The 17,266-nt window shown below is 40.5% G+C and overlaps 1 protein-coding gene and 1 long non-coding RNA gene across 15 annotated transcripts in view; one reads left to right on the top strand and one right to left on the bottom strand.

Moving 5' to 3' along the window:
* Positions 1-1,323: 1,323 nt before the first annotated feature.
* On the bottom strand, positions 1,324-14,471 carry LOC139621358 (uncharacterized). Its single transcript, XR_011690985.1, has 3 exons — positions 5,415-14,471; positions 3,379-3,515; positions 1,324-2,134 (listed from the first exon to the last, which is right to left on the bottom strand). It is a non-coding gene; the product is annotated as an uncharacterized lncRNA (long non-coding RNA).
* Positions 4,067-17,266, top strand: part of mark2b (MAP/microtubule affinity-regulating kinase 2b) — a 52,805-nt gene continuing 39,605 nt past the window's right edge. For all 14 annotated transcript variants that reach the window (XM_071477807.1, XM_071477810.1, XM_071477802.1 and 11 more), the window contains exon 1: positions 4,067-5,374. In XM_071477807.1, coding sequence (XP_071333908.1) covers positions 5,324-5,374 — 51 coding nt within the window. In that variant the 5' untranslated portion in view covers positions 4,067-5,323. The remainder of the gene's footprint in view (positions 5,375-17,266) is intronic.

The following is a 17,266-nucleotide window of genomic DNA, read 5'->3' as shown; positions in this document are numbered from 1 at the left end:
GCAAAGGAAGTCTGCGTGGTTTCCTCAAAATATTGAGTCAAAAACAAAATCAGTTTCCTCGTTTCCCTTCAAGACCTGAGGAAAGATGCCTGTTCTCGCTTGATTTTTTCACTGCAAATCATAAAATATGCAATGTTCTTAATGGGCTATAAAGTAAGTCCTCATTGCTTTTGTCATAATTAAAGGTAATGTGGTTGAATTCATTTATTTTTTATATATTAGAGTTTTCAGCCCTTTAATTACTAATGTGCATCACGTTGCTCTTACTCTGATTGTAGCACAGTTGGTAAGAGCCTATTTCTGGCCTTGCTTCTTACTTCTTCACTCATTTCACCCACGCTGTGAGTCAGCACCTGCTAAACTGCAGGTTAAGGAAGGATTCTCACCCAGAGGCCATGATTTAGACAAAAGAAAGGCGATCCTTATACTTTGTTCTCTCCCTAAGTCTATGTTTGTGTAATCTACCCTCTTCCTGTCTGCCTGTCATCATGTCCGGCTCATCTTGACTCACTACGTCACAATACATTTTCATCCCAGACATGGTATGAAATGTGGAACTGTTGAGAGTTGGTCTTGTTTTTTTAAATGAAGGATTTTTGCATTTTTACAGACACTACCTGACAAACATGAGACATTTAAACCATTTAATCATCATCAACTGCATCTCTATTTTGACTTTTAACTACATTTTTAGTATTTACATATTAACAGTATTTACATTATTGTGAATAAGAATACTAAAGCTCAGCCTTTTTACCATTTTCTAAAGCTGTCTCTGTTATTTTCCACTTAAAAGCAAATATGTGGGTTTATTTCTTGTTATCAAATCATTATGTTGATTTCAAAACAGCTGCGCTGATCCCCATGTTCTGGGTAGAGGACATCAAAGAGAGCGCTTCGGTATCACCTCTGTAAATTCAATTTTAAGTTGTTCATTTTGATGACTAAATAAAGTAAGAAAATTGACACTGTAGAAATGAAATTAAGGCGTTTGTGCAATAAAGTCAAAACTCTGTGTGGATTCCTCAGTAAGTAAATGAGATATGTGAGTTCATGAATAAGATGCCTTTATTATCAGATTCCTAAGATATGCTAAAACATCTTTTTTTTTTAAATAGAAAATTAGAATAAAAAGTATTTTGGGCTCATTTCTGCTTCACAAAATGTTTATTATCCCTCAGACTTGTTTTGATGTCTTTCAGACTTTGTTCAATAGCTGGCTCCCTGAAAGTGTAGTCAGAGGGAACAGCTGGGTGGTTCATGTTCCAGTGCATTCAGATCATTTGTGTGACAATATGACAGAAGATTAGGATGCTGTTTAATTGGACGCCACAGTAATTAAGATCTGCACACAGCTACAGAGTTATCAAGAGCAAGACCTGGATTCTGGTGGAGAAAACTGAAAAGCGAAAAAGCAGGAAAAACAGAGCCTGACAAGAATGTATCAGGTCTGGTGATGTGTACAGGTTGCCAGCCTCTACAGAGAAAAGCATTGGCCGCATATTAAAAACAACAGTTACTGCAGTCTCAATCTGGCCGGATACATTTGGCAGCCTTGTATAGGAGAGTGGAGATAAAAAGGCCGGTATGTTTTTTTAATGTTCATCCAGTGAATCTGAAAATACCTTCAAATCAGCTGCAATTAACAGTCTGTAGTTCAACCTCCTACTCAGTGTGTCATTTCTTCTCGAGAGCAAAAGGAGTGTGGCGGCCAAAAAAAATCCATCCAAATATTTATGGAACTCTCAGCAGGAACTAGTCTGTTACATATATTATACATGATAGATACATGATAGATGGATAGATAGAAAGATAGATATATAGATAGATAAATAGATAGATTGATAGCCTGATAGACTGATAGATAGATAGATCTGTAATATATTGTGCAGCCTGCAGATGGCGACACTTCAGCACATTATCCACAGCAACAAACCAGACTCTTATTCAAACAGCTCATGGCGGATCCTGAAAAATGTGGAGTCAATGGGTTCATGTGATCAGGATTTTATGTAAATGAAAATTTCAACATGACTTGTTGTAGTATTTTCATACATTTTATGAAAAAAAAGGCGCTGCTCACAGTGTGCGGGACATCCATGACGCACCATCAAACTGGACTTGAGCCAGTGCACTGAAAAAGAAAATTTGCATTGGTTTAAGTGCATAGTGATGGATAAGTCACAAGAAAGGCTCAGTGCTTCTCTCTGGTTCGGTAACTAGATTAGTAATTATCGTGAACACACTGTTATGCTCTGAAAACAGAGGTGTTTGTCTCCTGCAGCAGCACATATACCCTTGAGTGCACTCCCTCCATCATCAGGGGTGTGATTTTCCCCTTGATTCATCGGGAAATCCTGCCAGTTGGATTCTCTCCCAGTCGTTGCTAACGAGCCTCTCATACCCCTTCATTTCCTGATTTCTTTTTTATTTTCTCCATAACATCCTCGCATTGTGTAAATGATGAATATTTGGTATTGTGACTGGTCTCTGCAGGCCTCCAGACTGACAGAGTTCAGGCATCAACACTTCCAACAGCAGCCATATTATCTTTGTCAGTCCGTGGCTGTTGCTAAGTAACTTGAAAATGTCTATGCCAGCTGTCAGCATCTCACAGTCACACTTATGGATAGCATGGGTACATATTTACAAATGACACTTTATTTTTACAGCTGTGGTTGTCAAAGCAAAATTCAACTATATTAATTTACAGGTGGCTACAGCCTCTATAAAGAGGAAAGACCCTTCAGTAAAAAGTACAAAAATATGTATATGTTGAGTTGTGTTATGGGTGTAATAGGTGTTATTTCAATGTTTCTTGAGTGAAAGTGTGAAAACATCGTTTTCATTTTTGAGTTTTATTTCATGTTTACAGAAGGTTTCATTAATTACATAGTAAAGTTCAGTCAGTGATATAAATAGAGATCTGAATTTGTTTAACACAATTATGTATCTGTTGCTGTTTTACAGTCAAACATAGCAAGCCATGCCTGGTTGGCCAACTTTAGGCCTGACGTTAAAAGTTTTCTATGTATTCTCCATAGATTTTGTACTGTGGTGTAACACTGTGGCTTAATGAATGACTATAGAAAACTGTGAAGTTAGGTTGAAAGCATGAAGTTTTACTCCCTCTGTCGTGATGTAAGTTGCCTCAAACATTTTGTATAAAGGACTGAATTCTCTGAACAATAAAGGGAAAAACCAAGTGTGTGACAGATGAAAGGAAACAGGGATGTGACCCCATTGTAGAAATATCTGGCAACGCCTGTGCACAGGCTGTCACGTGAACATCACCTGCAGAACAGGGGTTTCCAGAGAGATACAGAAAGAGGGAAAAGAAGATGTGTACATATATGCATGTTCGTGAATGGAGCCAACCTTAGCAGACTTGCACAGCTTTGCAGGGCTGTTGTTAGAGATGCTACCCTCCCTGAAAGAATACAGTTCTTGGGTCCCCTGGGATATGGGCACTCTCCAGCTGTTGGCCCCTGGGATCTCTATTTTTCACAGCAATGCTACACAAGAAAATTCAACATTTCAATATGTTATTTACATATAAAATGCATCTGTCAAATTCACCACAGGGTTTATTATTATTATTATTATTATTATTATCATTATTATTATTATTATAAACGTGGGTTAACTTGTTTGGGGGCTCCAGGGCAAACATTTAGAACTAGAGTTGGACACAAGGCTGCAATACAGGGCCACAAGATCAACTAATAATGCACGACCCAGATGATATTGCACTTTGAAGGCATATTCGCAATTTGCAAGTACCAAAAAGCAACTGCCAAACAAGTGCATTTAGGGGTTTTGGGTCCATTGGGGGGTTTATTTTAGTAAACTTGGGGATATGTTTCAGTTGTGAATGAATCCTGCAGAAATCATGCAGATACTGTGCAGGACTATGAGACGCAGGAGTTTTTTTTCCCCCCGGCGACACTGCACCTGCCATTTACCAACCTGGAGGAATCGCGGTCACCAGTAACGGCTCGGAAAAAACTCGAGTGGAGCCGAACACAAAACGAACCCCCTCCCTCCCTCCCCAGCCCTCCTCCTTCAGTCGTGGTGCAAGCAGCCATGTTGCCGTGAGCTTGTTCCGGTATCAGGGCAGGATCGTGCGCATAGACTGATTCGGGCGCAGCTCCTCGCCTCTCTCCCCCTGTCGCACCTCCGAACAAGAAAATCCCAGTTTACCGATAATGGATTTTACAACTTGATGGTTCCTCCGTCAGTCGGCTGGGCACAGGAATAATAAGTAGTCGGTGTACCGACAGGACGAGCTGGTATATCGCCACACTGCAGTGCAGCAGTGGTGAACGACCTTATTCCAATCACGCAACAGTAGGAAGAGCGCCGGTGATTTCCGTGGATTTTGAGTTTTGTGGGTCGCTCTGTGGCAGTCTCCGCCGCTGCGGCCGCTGGAAGATAAGCTAACTAGCTAGCTCTGCTTCCCAAGAAATACTGAATTAGCTAGCTACATGGGCTAATATCGGCCAGCCAGTTAGCTAGCGCAACAAATTATTTCGTGTTTCTCACCTGCCATGTGACCATTTTACATGGTGCTGCTTTTATTCTTGAGGATACCCTCCTCTGGATATCTCACTGGGAACATTTTGAATTGTTTTGTGTGAGTTGGGAAGGTCGAGATCTCGCCGGGAATAACTTTGGCCTGAAAGTTTGTAGACCCTGGACCTGGTTTCAAACCTAAAAGGAAACATCTCAGACACGAAAAGAGAAAGACGGACGACGAAACTGCGTTATGAAAACGACGCTGGATAAACATTTGTTGTAGATTTCGGCAACATTTTGGGCTTCCTCAGACGTTAGTTAGCAGCCTCACAGGTTAGCATGTTAGCCACCTAATTGAACCTTGTGTCGTTCAGTATAACCATTGCCCAACTTTTCTTCAAGCTAGCCCGAGTAGCTAGCTGGCCAAAACGTCACAGCATCAGCTCGCTGGCCACAATCGACGCTGATCAATGCTCATTGGGAACTGTTTGTTTTCACACCGAGACCGAAGCTGAAGAAGACATTTGCTTTTTCCTGCTTTGCTGCTTGTTGACAAACATGGGACGTGCGGTTGCTGCTAGCTAGTTTCTAGCTAGCTGGCTAACTCGGCTAGCCGCTGATGTGGGATTCAACTTGTTGATTCACGGGCTATTTGTCGTACTGCTAGCTGGGCTAGCACTGGATATCTATTGGAAATTTCCCCCTGCCATCAGCTACCCAGGTTTTAAATGCACAGTAGACACTGAAGAATCCTTCTCGTTTCACTGTTCCGTTCCCCTTTTCGGCGACCCCAAGTCTTTCAAAAATGTCAACAAGGACCCCACTGGTGCAAGTCATTGAAAATTCGACCGGGCAGGTAAGATGTATTCCCCGTTAATGTTACAGTTGATATTTACCTGTAAACCTGCCCATGTATTAAATTCTCATCTGCTTTAGAGAGAGAGAGAGGCCTTGTTTGGCCTTCCACAGTCTTTGGTTGTCTCTTTGCTTTTTCTCTGTCTCTGTTGTCTTTGCCACACAGCAGTGATTCACCAGCTTGCCTACGCACTCACACTGGATTCCCCACTCCTTACGGACTAGAAGAACAAATTTAGGTTTCTGTTTAGTCTGTGTGTTGGGGCATGTCCTCCTGCTTGACTTTTCTTCATTGTGACCTGTTGCAATAGAGACAACCCTGTCAGACAATACCACATTGATTTTATATAGTTGACAATACAGAAGCCCAGCGTCCACATTTAAGCCTGATGCATCATTATCTCATCGCAGCACAAAAGCGTGATGTGTTCATCATGTACCTTTGACCATTGGAAACATGGATAATCTTTAACCTTTGTAAAAATGCAATGTAGTGGTGTTTTGAAGCTCTCTTTTTCAAAGAGAAAACAAGGTTGCATTTTGTTGTACACTTAATTCATTATATGAATTAGTTTTTTATATTATAATATGAATTAGCAACTTTTATAGTGGTAGTGTGGCTTTAAAATCTGCAGTGATGGTCTCTTGGAAGAGACAGGTGATGTGATTGCAGGGCAGTAGTGGCGTGGGAACCTTGAAAATACCACAAAGCAACACCTTGCTTTATTTTTGTTATGAGGAAGCTTTGGTGGCTGTGGGTGTGATCATAGAAAATGGGCTTTCAAAGTTTTTGGTGCAATACAAACTCTTAAAAAACACAACTTACTGTTGAGTGACTAATAAATATAATGTACACAAAAAAGTTCAGAGCAGTCTTGGAAAAGATGTAGACTTAAATTCACAAGTGTTGTTAAAATTTGTTCCCATTGTTAAGTTGGAGCTGTCATTGCTGGGTTCAGCAGGTATTGAAGGCACGTACAAACGACACATATCCTCATTTGGCCTGTCCAGAGGCCAGAGGGCTCCTAAACAAACTATTGATATAATTTCGTCAACACATACATCAAAATTGTGAAGGATTTTAGAGGAGATTCAGAAACATTCAGTGTTTCATGTTTCCATTCAGTTGAGTACAGCAATGCTTTTGTCGCATGCTTAAAAGTTAAAAAGACAAAGAAACCCCTCGACTGTGCACTGTAAATCATTATCTGAAGGCTGGAAAACAGCCCCTACTTCCAAGACAACAGTGTCTTAATTCTGTAGACGGCTTTATCTGTAGATTCACTGTAATTATATAGAAGCTACACATGCGCACAGGAAAACCATTATAGTTTCCCATACAGACCACGACTTGCATTACTTGGGCAGCTGTTGACAAGCATCATGTGGTATGTCTCTTTAAATGAAGACCCTCCTATGACCATTGAGTGGAAACATTTGTACAGTTACATCTTGACCATGTAGCCAGTACATGAGCTCAGTGCTCGTGTGAAGCTTAACCCATTTCTATATTTGTGTTGCTTGAGTGTTTATAGGTATATTGATGTAGTTGCGGTGATACATTGTTTTAGCAGTTGGTCAGTAGCTTTGATGAGTGTAGTAGCATAAATGGAGCAATTTTACACACATAGAAAGCATTTGGTTAAAACATTTGTGAAAAATTAGTTAACAGTAGTTTGACACTGGCTATTAAAGAGATATAAAATGGTAAAGGGTAAGGGGAGTGTATGATTTTTGTTTTTTCTTTCAACCTGTCACAAGAGCTGCACCACCTGTCAAACACTTTTGTACCTGTACCATTGAAAACCCAACCTAGGTGTGCAAACGGCAGCTGTAAAGCCAAGCAGACTGCAGATCTGCTCTCACCAGCCAATAGGAAAACCTCTTGGAGTTGGAGATTCAAAGGTTAAAAGATTTTGTCCGTCCTTGCTCCTTGTACAGAATAAAATGCTGACGGACGTCGTTTGTTGATACCATGATCTCATTGTGTGTGTGTGTGTGTGTGTGTGTGTGTGTGTGTGTGTGTGTGTGTGTGTGTGTGTGTGTGTGCGCGCGCGTGTGTTTGTGTGGTGGTTTGTCTCACACAGTGGATCAATGCTTCCATTAGGGTGTACAGGAAAGAAAATTATCTGGTAGATTGGTATGTAGGTGGGTAGGTGTGGGCACATAAATCCCCACACAGAATGACACATGTATATTTTCGTAAGGCTACACCTTTACCTGGAACAGAGGTCAGAAACAATACTGTTGATTATATAAGTCTCTGACTGTAGATTTCCCACATGCACGTGCGCACACACACACACGTGCACAGGAACATATTGGTATAACACTCGCTTATACAAATATACAGTACTAACCTTCAATATGAGCAGACTTCCTCATTGAATTCAATGAAACCACTGTGTTGGCCTCTGCAGAGCGCCTTGGCAAATAAAAACAGTAGTTTATCAAAAAAAGTTAAACCTGGCTCTACTTTGGCCACAGCACAGTTCAACATTATCCAACAGCACACTGCACTGGCCAATCAAATACTTGCAATCGTACACATCTGGTAGAATATCTTGTGGTGTGTAGTGTGCAGTATTGTGCTACAAGCCACATGAAGATGGAAGGGCGATATGCTGCTGTAGTGATAACTTGTCACAGTTGTACACTCATAACAGTATAAATTTAAATGCAGTATTTTGGTGATTGATAGCCCACAAACTGAACTTGCCCTGTTTGTGTACCCTTTAGCAATGTGCCTGTACTAACACAGCCCCATGTGTTGTTGTACTATAGTGCCCATGAATGGGCCTTTACTCATCCCACAGCATCTAGGGAGGATTTAGGGGTGGAAGAAAAAAAGTTTGGGGTCATTGCAAGTCCTTAACTGGGTTTGTAGGTCAAGGGTCATGGATGGATATGTCCACACAAACGCAGTCTGTTTTACAGGCCATGTATAGAAAGCCTTTGGTGTCGGGTCTCAAGATACAGGACAAAATGGCACCGGACACGAGGACAAGTGTTGACATGACTGCTTCTGCTCGTGTCAGAGAAAGTATATTTTGATCTGATGAGTGAATGTGCCATTTAGTAAAAGCAGATATTCTCTCACTGTCAGGTTGTTTCTGCAGAAAGATTGCTTGACTGGAATGGACAAGCTGTTGATTTTATTATTTTACATCAAGTTCGCCTAATGGTGATTTACTTGACTTGGAAAGTTGGCAAACTAAGCTGTAAAAGCTTGTAAAAGTCTGGCGGGTTCAGGAGTGAGTTTCTAACCAAGACAGATCACCATCCTGTCATCATCAACAGTTGCTGTGCACATATCATAAGAGAGCTGTCAGATGTAGAGAAGTGACTTGTGACATCTTTCTGACGGTGTGAAATGGCAGATGCGTCGAGTGGCTCTGAGCTGACATGTTGCCATGTTCCACAAGGTTTGGTAATGGCTGCTAGTTTGAGGAACTTATTTGAATATGACAGTCATTATCAGTGTGACAGCAACCTGAAAACCTGGAACTTGTACAGAAGCCTTTGAAAAAGCAGGTTCATTAAAAGTACAAAGCCCGATATATTTTGTGTTAGAAATTCTTTTAAATTTAATTATTTGAAAAGATTTGTTCAAAATGTGGTGTTGCATTACTTATGTTGTTAAAATGTTTGCTGCAGTTTGTAGGCTTTGTTCACTTCCCCAGACATGATCACTTGATTGTCTGATTTCCTGTTTTACAATGTTCCCTGTCTATTTATTCAGCCACGTCTTCTGAAAAAACAGACTAATGCAGCTAGAAATACGGGTCTGCCTCTTCAATTGTTACTTCATCCTCCATTTCATTGTTTGAGTAGTTGCTCACTAACCGAGCGAGCTGGGTCCTCCCCACATTGAGGTGTGATGGATTTAAACCCTTCATTTGTCCAAGCGAGACATTTCTTCTCTGTGGAAGTCATTAAGGGAAAAACTCGAAACTAACAAAAGTACATTTAGGACTTTAAGTGATTACATTGGGTTTACCCAAGGTTTATTTAGGCAGGATGCTGCACCCCCAAAGGAAATTAAACAAGGATCGAGGAAATAAACTACAAATCACAAGATGGCCCATATGAAGGCACAAACCTACCTGGTGTATTTTAAATGTCACCACAGTTCTTCATTAAAGCCAAGGAAAAGTTCCACAAAACAAAGGAGGCTTGATTATTCCCCTTTTATTTAAGTTTTTAAACTGAATTAATGATATTACTGTCATTTAATTCAGCCTACAAGTGTAAACCACCTGCTACCTACTGAGCACTGTCCTTCTTCTATGTCACTTTATCAAGCAGGAGTGATGGGATGAGTTCTGTGGGATTGGAGGAGTATTACATTTTATTGTAGGATTAGCAATAAGTCAATAGATCTCAATAGAGGCATGAGAAATCACCAGTATGCCAATGATTTGTGTAATGGAAAATTCTTAGGCAGGTAGCATTATTATTTGATAAGCTAGGAAAGGAAAATTTCCTCTGATTTCATTTTGACAGATTTCAGTCCTGTGTTTTTCTCACACTTTTTGGATTGCCAAATTTGATTGTGGGCCTGGAGAAATGCTAGGTGCAATATCCATGCATTTAGTCATTTAGTTGGAATCATAATGTAAAAGTTTTGATTTTAGGTTGACCTTTGTTACATGCACTGGGAGACGGTGATGGTTGCAGATTCAAAATACCGTGGAGCAACACAGCAATAGAAGATTAAGCTTTAGAAAATGTGAGTGTGGTGGAGTACAGTTTGATGTATTTCACCTGACACCTTGGGAGTGTGAAAGCTTGGCAGAGAATCTCCCAGCAAGCTGTTGAGCTGGAAATTCAATACAGACGAGAGAGACGCACTGAATGCGTGAGCACACTGACACAGGTATGTTGGTCAAGACGAGTTTTTATTATTATAGTGTTCATCTTTTGCCTGCCCTTCATTCATGCTCCCCTGGAGTGAGTCATCTTGTAAGCAATCTATAGCGCACACACACACACACGCATGCTCACGTACACGTTGCTGTTACGCCCAGGAAACCATAAATTATGCTTCTCTACTTACCAGACCAGTCACTAGGCAGATGAACAGAAAGACAAAGCTAGCCAGGGCCCTAGCAACAGAGAACCTGCCTCAACTACACACACACAAGATCATTTACTCCATCATATTCACATTTTTTCTTGCAGACACACACACACACACACTTGCAGCCCCTCATTTTTCCCTCACACAGAAACTTGCAGTTAGCTGTTAAGTGGACTGGAATTACGTTTTGATCTAATGAGGTCTGTTAGCCTTGTATACCTGGAGTTCCAGTGGAGACATAAATACAGGACAAGCAGGTGCTACCTAGGTGTTTAACCAACAATGCAGTGAAGTTCAGTGCTTTGTATGTGTGTGTTTGGTTGTCTTAGGGAGCAGGGTAGAACAGGCCTTTCCAGTTGAGCTGAGTGGTAGGTGTGGCAGCTAACTGTAGGCCTGTATTTTGAGGGGCTTGACGTCATTCAGGTGAAGGAGTGTGGATTTCTCTCACTTCAGTGTCATTTGGCCTTTCTGTGAAGTCATCTGATGTCAGTCCACCATCAATACTAGGATTTCTTTCCATGATCTAATGTGTTTTGATATCCAGAAAAGGAAAAGAAATACACCTGAAAACTGGTAGAACATTATCAGACCCGGTATTAACATCCGTCTCAGGTTATCTGATCACAAGTGAACAGCTCTAAGTCCATGTGGGAACGTACCCTAGACTCATTTGAGATCTGATCACTCAGACCACATGCGGAGGTGGTCAGACATTCTTTTAGCAGTGTGAATGCAAATACATCCTGGGCCACATTGAAGGACCGCCTACTCAACTGACGTCCTCTGCCACAGTCTAACTGGTCCCACCACGGTTTCATAACGAACCAAAAATATTTTCCTATTTCAAACAGATAAAACCCTATTTCATTATAGAGCTGTGTGCAGCGCTTTGACTCACTGAAGCTCCTCCGTGAACGATTAACCGATTAGTATTTCTGGTGCTGACCAGCGAAGTTAGCAATGTTTGTTTAATCAACTAACAGAGCACATTCGTCATTTAAATAAAGGACTTGTCCCTCCCCTCTTCATCGTGAGCGCCCTCCCCGCAAATATTGCATTTTGAATTTGTTTGATTGAACATATAAGCCAGTCCGCCATGTTTGTTTGCAACAGTAACGCATGTAATCAGTAATCCTCATTTGAATAATCACATTTGAATACGTCAAAACCTTTTTCTTCTTTGCTGATGCCTGCAGTGTCACACGGAGGCAAAAGAGACCAACTTAACGGAAAACGCGAATGAAAGACTTGATAAGGGATTCGTTGGCTGCAGAGATGAATTAATCCCAGTATTTTACCATCCTGGAACTGGCTCCAAAATGGATCTTATCCCTAGGTGGTTCACATGCACTGCTCACACACACACACACAAACAGTTGCATAGCAGCAGAACAAAGGCATGCAAGAAAGAGCTGCGCAGTGTGTCCCAACTGTGACAGTAACAGAGCAAACAGGAGCTCTGAATTGATTTGACACACACACAAATACACACAACTACACACATACACATACCTAGGGAGTTAGGGTAATCCAGTTCAAGAGAGCACACACATAACACTACATTCACAGCAAACTGAGACCCAGCGTGACACCACCTTGCTAAAGTAAGGGGCCTCTTACAAATTTACTTGTGTGTGTGTGTGTGTGTGTGTGTGTGTGTGGTGGACGTTTGCATAGCTAGTATGCATATGCTAGCTGTGCCCTATATTAGATATTGCCTTGCAGAGTTGAAAAGGCAACAAATGAGCATGCAAGCTAAACGCCTAAGACTAAGAACTGACTCTGCATTTCACTTATGGTAAATGACATTGTCCAGCACTGCAGTGACACTGGAGCCAGTAGACACGGAGGCACACGTCAACACATCAACACCACAGTTGGAAAGTTTGGCTTTGTGTATAGTTACTGGCGGCAGACAAGCTGTAATGAAATGGTTAGTGTTAGATAGGGTTTTGATTCAACTGGCTATGGTAATATGAAAAACATCTACCAGTAGGTTACATCTATCATTGATTATAGAAAGTGGCGTGATGGGAAAAGGTTTTGCGTTGGAGTTACAGATGTCTGTTTTTGCTGTTTTTCCCTGCCTTAAATGGGCCTAATGAGAGCCTCTGTAAATTATCAGATGTGACACTTAAGTGCATTTATAACAATAGAAAAATATAAATCTTTAGGAAGTTTAGGTTAAATAAAAGATGTTGGTTAAAGAAAAAAATAAGGTTTTTTTTTTTTTTGATGTGGCAACTGAACTAGGCATGGACAGATTGTACATGTATAAAGCTAATAGTGTCTAAGTTAAGCAGCACAAGAAAGGCTTTGACACAAATCAATCAATTATAGTTTGTATGCCTTAAGATTTTTATTTTTCATGACAGGAAAACATTTCCACTTTGTAGAAATTAGATTCCTACTAAACTGAGGCAGCACATGGGTTCAGATTCTTTTTTCTGTATGTTGTATGTGTGTGACTGTCGTGTAAAAAGTGCTGTATCCCTTATCCTGTGCCAAAAATATATTTATGCAAAACACTGTACAACCTGGTCCTGTTTAACTAGCTTTTCACTATATGTTCAATCGGAAGAACTGTCAAACAGGTGCAGTAGCATTTCTACAGTCATTTGGCAGCTTTTTAACTTGTCTCTTTTTTAAATTTCCCTCTCAGAGTGGTTGTTTTACATGACCCCTCCTAAAGTTATTTTCATTGGGGGGTTTTCTTGTAATTAGCAAGTAGTTCCTGTTAGCAGCTGTTGTTGCAGCCTTACTTGGACTTCTATGTACAGTTAAACAGTTTAAAAGCTTCCCGTGTGTTAACTTGGACCATCTTCAGATTTGCCACAGTATGGTATTATTAGGATGCTGCATGCTGCATGATCCTGTTTAAAGACCAAAAACTCTCTTTATCATTTTTTTTTCTGGAAACCCATCATGACATTAAAGAAGAGCATAAATAGTAACATGAACATATGAAAATCAGGGTAGGAAAAAAGAATGAAGGGCAGGAGGGAGGCAGCAAGAGAAAATGAAGGAAGGATGAAAGAGATACAAACCAACATTGAGATAGAGGGATCGGCAAGCGACAAATCTCCATGGCAACACAGCCATCACGACCTACAGTCGGGAGGTGTGTGTGTATGTGTGTGTGCGCGTGTGTCTTCCCACCCACAAATTTCAGTATAATGCAGCAGCTTTTGTATGTGGTTGTGTTATGTATCCAATAAAGACCCCGTTTGGTCTGAGCTTGTTTGTTCCACATATAGCTTTGGTTAGTGAGTAGAAATGGAGGAGAAATATCCTCTTTAGATATTGGATTTATCTTTTTCATGTTAATGTTAGGGCAAAAAAATATTTGCTACATTAATGTTTCCCTTTATATGCAGCCATCTCTGTTACACTGCTTCAGTTTTACCATTTTTTTTCATTCTGAAATTGAAAATTGATTCATAGAGCTTCATCAAGTGAACAAGTGGAATAGCAGTGCTGCTGTCAGGGATAACGGTGAAGAGCAGTTTCATAGGGCAGAAAATAAAGCTAAAGCAGTGTTTGCTTCCCAGTATTACTGCCCTCAAAGTCAATTTCACTGCATTTGGGCAGGATTAATTAATAAAGAAGATTAACTTGGACAAGTGTAGTTAACCAGAATCTTGCTCTCATTAACGGCACTCATCATTACAGCAGGTGGTTTGCTACAGACAGCACATTCCCCACCCAGCCAGTTACATGTCAAATTAGTTATATGCAGGCATCTTTCAGGGGCGATGGTAAGCTTACATGTAGCTGACATTACAACAGCTTTTTTTTTTTTTTTTTTAATGAACTCACAGGGTCTAGCTTAGCTTACGGGTCTTTGGATGGACATGTCTCTTATCAGGACACATGTTAGTGTAAATAGTTTTTTATCCATCATGTTAACCAAAACTGTTCCAGCTCTGCGATTACACCCTCCACAAAATGTGAACACCTCTGATTAAATTCAATAACACGTCTGTATTAAAAAAAAAAAAGAAAAACACAGTAAGAGACAAGGTGTTTATCTGGAAGGAACCTAATTATCTGAGGACCAATCACACCAGTATTGGGAGCTGTAATTAATTCAGTTTGAGCTATGGCGAAATTATCCAGCCTCCTGTAGAGAAATAAATGCCCCAGTTTGAAAATTATCGTGTATATTTTCATTAATCACGATCTTTATTTGGAACAGTGTTTTGATAATTATTCTTAATTTATTGTTGAAGCTGTGTTGATTACAACTTTATGAATAATTAATTTGTTATTCAGCAGCTCCCAGCCCAGACCACCCCTCCATCCACACAGATGCACCTACACACATTGTGGGGAAAACACTGCACCTAACAGTGTAGTATCAAATGGGGCTCAAAATGGTCTCTGGCAGCGTGCAAACGTGCAAGACCTTAAGTGTAACCTCTTAAATTGGTTTGCAGCTCTTAACTATTAAATTTAATTTAGTTTGATATGATTTTCCCCCTGAGGTTATAATTGTCTGTCGTCAGCCACTACTTCATTTTTCAGTCAGAAATGCATGGATTCAGTGCAGAGCGCCAGTATCTGCCCTTTTCAATGTTCTGCCGAGCCCTTCCTCTGAGTTATAGTTACAAACTGAGGTTGTCCTTGGACAGGAAGGGACAGAGGAGTTAATTTGTGGTTAATTATTTCAAATGAGCAGGAACAATGTGATTACATTTAATTGTTAACAGCAGGTTGTGATGTGATATTAAAAAAAAAAAAAGATACACGAAAAATCGACTTATAATAACAGCTACCAGTTTGTTGGTTGCCAAAGCTGGCAAAAATGTCGTCATATTTTTATTTTGTATAACTAGAGTATTAACGAGTTTGTGTAATTATAACCCATATTTTAAAAGCACACCAAAAAAATGGTTTGACATATTTTACACAACACAGATTGATTTTTTGGTTGCTCTCTTCTCTGTGTCTCCCTCTAACAACAGTTGGCTCAGCTTCTCAGATAAGGCCCAGCAATGTAAACAATGATAGACAAGTGTTACTTTCAATTGTACCTGCAAAACAAGGCAACGTAAGGTGGAGTAATGTGTTTAGACGGGTAAACACAGGCAGAATAAAAGCCAGGGAGATTTGTAGTTGCTCTTTTTATTACCCGTACTTTGCCACTGCACAGTTGGTGACGTTTTTGCTTATGTTTGCCTATCTTGCGTTAGGGTTCAGCCGTCTCTTGATAGTATTGTGTAGCACTCACTTCGTGTGCGACCCTCCTTTAGGGTTACTTTGTGAACCGTACTGTGTAAAATTCCATCTGGTTGTATCTGAGTGGCTTCCTCCTAGAACTCAGATTAGTAAAGGTCAGTGATAATGAGGCCTGAGTCAAAACACAAGCAGCACTGCCTTGGATTAACATTACTGCTGCTGTGTGTTTTGGTCATGTGCACATGCTTGTGTTGGCAGTGTGGCAGTAAATGGCTCTCAGCTGCAAACATCTTGTCAGTAAGTTTTCACTTTGTGTGTGTGTGTTTTGGGAGGGGGTCTGAATTTCTGGGCCGGATATAAACACCATACTAATGGTCTCTCCACACGGTAGGCAAGAGACAAAAAAAGGTCTGCCCCCATGCAACAGGCTTCACACACGGTGGCTGATAAACGCGAGTTCAGAGAAAATTCCGCTTTGCTCTATTGCGCTTTGTGAATTACGGTTGATGTCAAAACTGCCCACAAATCGACCCTGGAAATCGGAAAAAGCTTGGTGGCAAATGTGGAATTCAGACAGCAGCCAAGTTGAAAATGTATTTAAACGATAATTAAACGAAACAGTAGGAGGGTCATATATTTTAAAATATGTGTTATTACAGAGACGTGTTCATTTGCTCTGATTTCTATGGAGTACACAGGATGGCTCTTTTTAGCTCGGTCTTGCTTACTGCCCGTAACTGTGTTACCTGACATGGCCAACAGTGTCATGTGACTGGTTACATTTGTGTGTCTTTGTGTGGATGTCATTAACAAACCCAGAGTTTCAGTGAGTGTGTGTTCGACTCAGTATTCAGCTGTAGACAGAAAGCTAAGGCTGTAAATTCTTTGCTGAACTGTATATGCTAGCAGCCCTGAGTTAGCATCAGAGACTAATGTAAAAACAAAACAATGATGTCACTTATTGTCCTCCAACACGTCTATAATTATAACTGCGGGGAGAGGTGGGTATGCGCATGTGTATGTGTGTTTATATCTATGTGTGTGTGGTTGGGGGGAGGGGGTTTTGCTTAGCCTGCAGCTGCCCAAAAATGAAGGAAGAATCAGAAGACAAAAATAGTCAGAGGATGAAAGAGGATAGGAGAGAAGGAAGACTAAAGAGTTGAGGACCGTGGAAGAGTCAAAGAACTCAGAGGAGACGAGCATGAATTTTAACTTGCTGTGCTTGTTGTTCTCTAAATAATGTCAGTAGACTATTAATTAAGTAGTCTACTGACATTATGGAAAAGTCAGGCCTCCTTACTCCTGGCTGGATAATCCATGAAGGCAGTAGTTAACCAAAGGCTGCTTCTGACCTTTATGTCAGTTGTCGTGTAGTTACAACAAGGCTGTACATGTTATACAGCCTCAATTAGCTGGCGAAGTTTCGTTTTCACTGTCTCTGAAACAACTGGAAAAAGCATTTCCTTAGATTTCCAACAATCCTGAAATTAAAACTCGTACTATAAAATCCAAGTGTTTTGTTGTCCAATATTTACAGTATAATCATAGATTTTCTCCACTCACTCGAAGCTACAACAGGTTAATTGTGGAGTCATGCTGCCTCATATATATATATATATATATATATAT

This window comes from Trachinotus anak, unplaced genomic scaffold, assembly GCF_046630095.1.
Source record: "Trachinotus anak isolate AG129_WGS33_773 ecotype Australia unplaced genomic scaffold, CSIRO_AGI_Tana_v1 ptg000005l, whole genome shotgun sequence".
NCBI lineage: Eukaryota > Metazoa > Chordata > Actinopteri > Carangiformes > Carangidae > Trachinotus > Trachinotus anak.
Note: the sequence above shows the minus strand (reverse complement) of the source record. Positions and strands in the feature narration are given on the sequence as shown.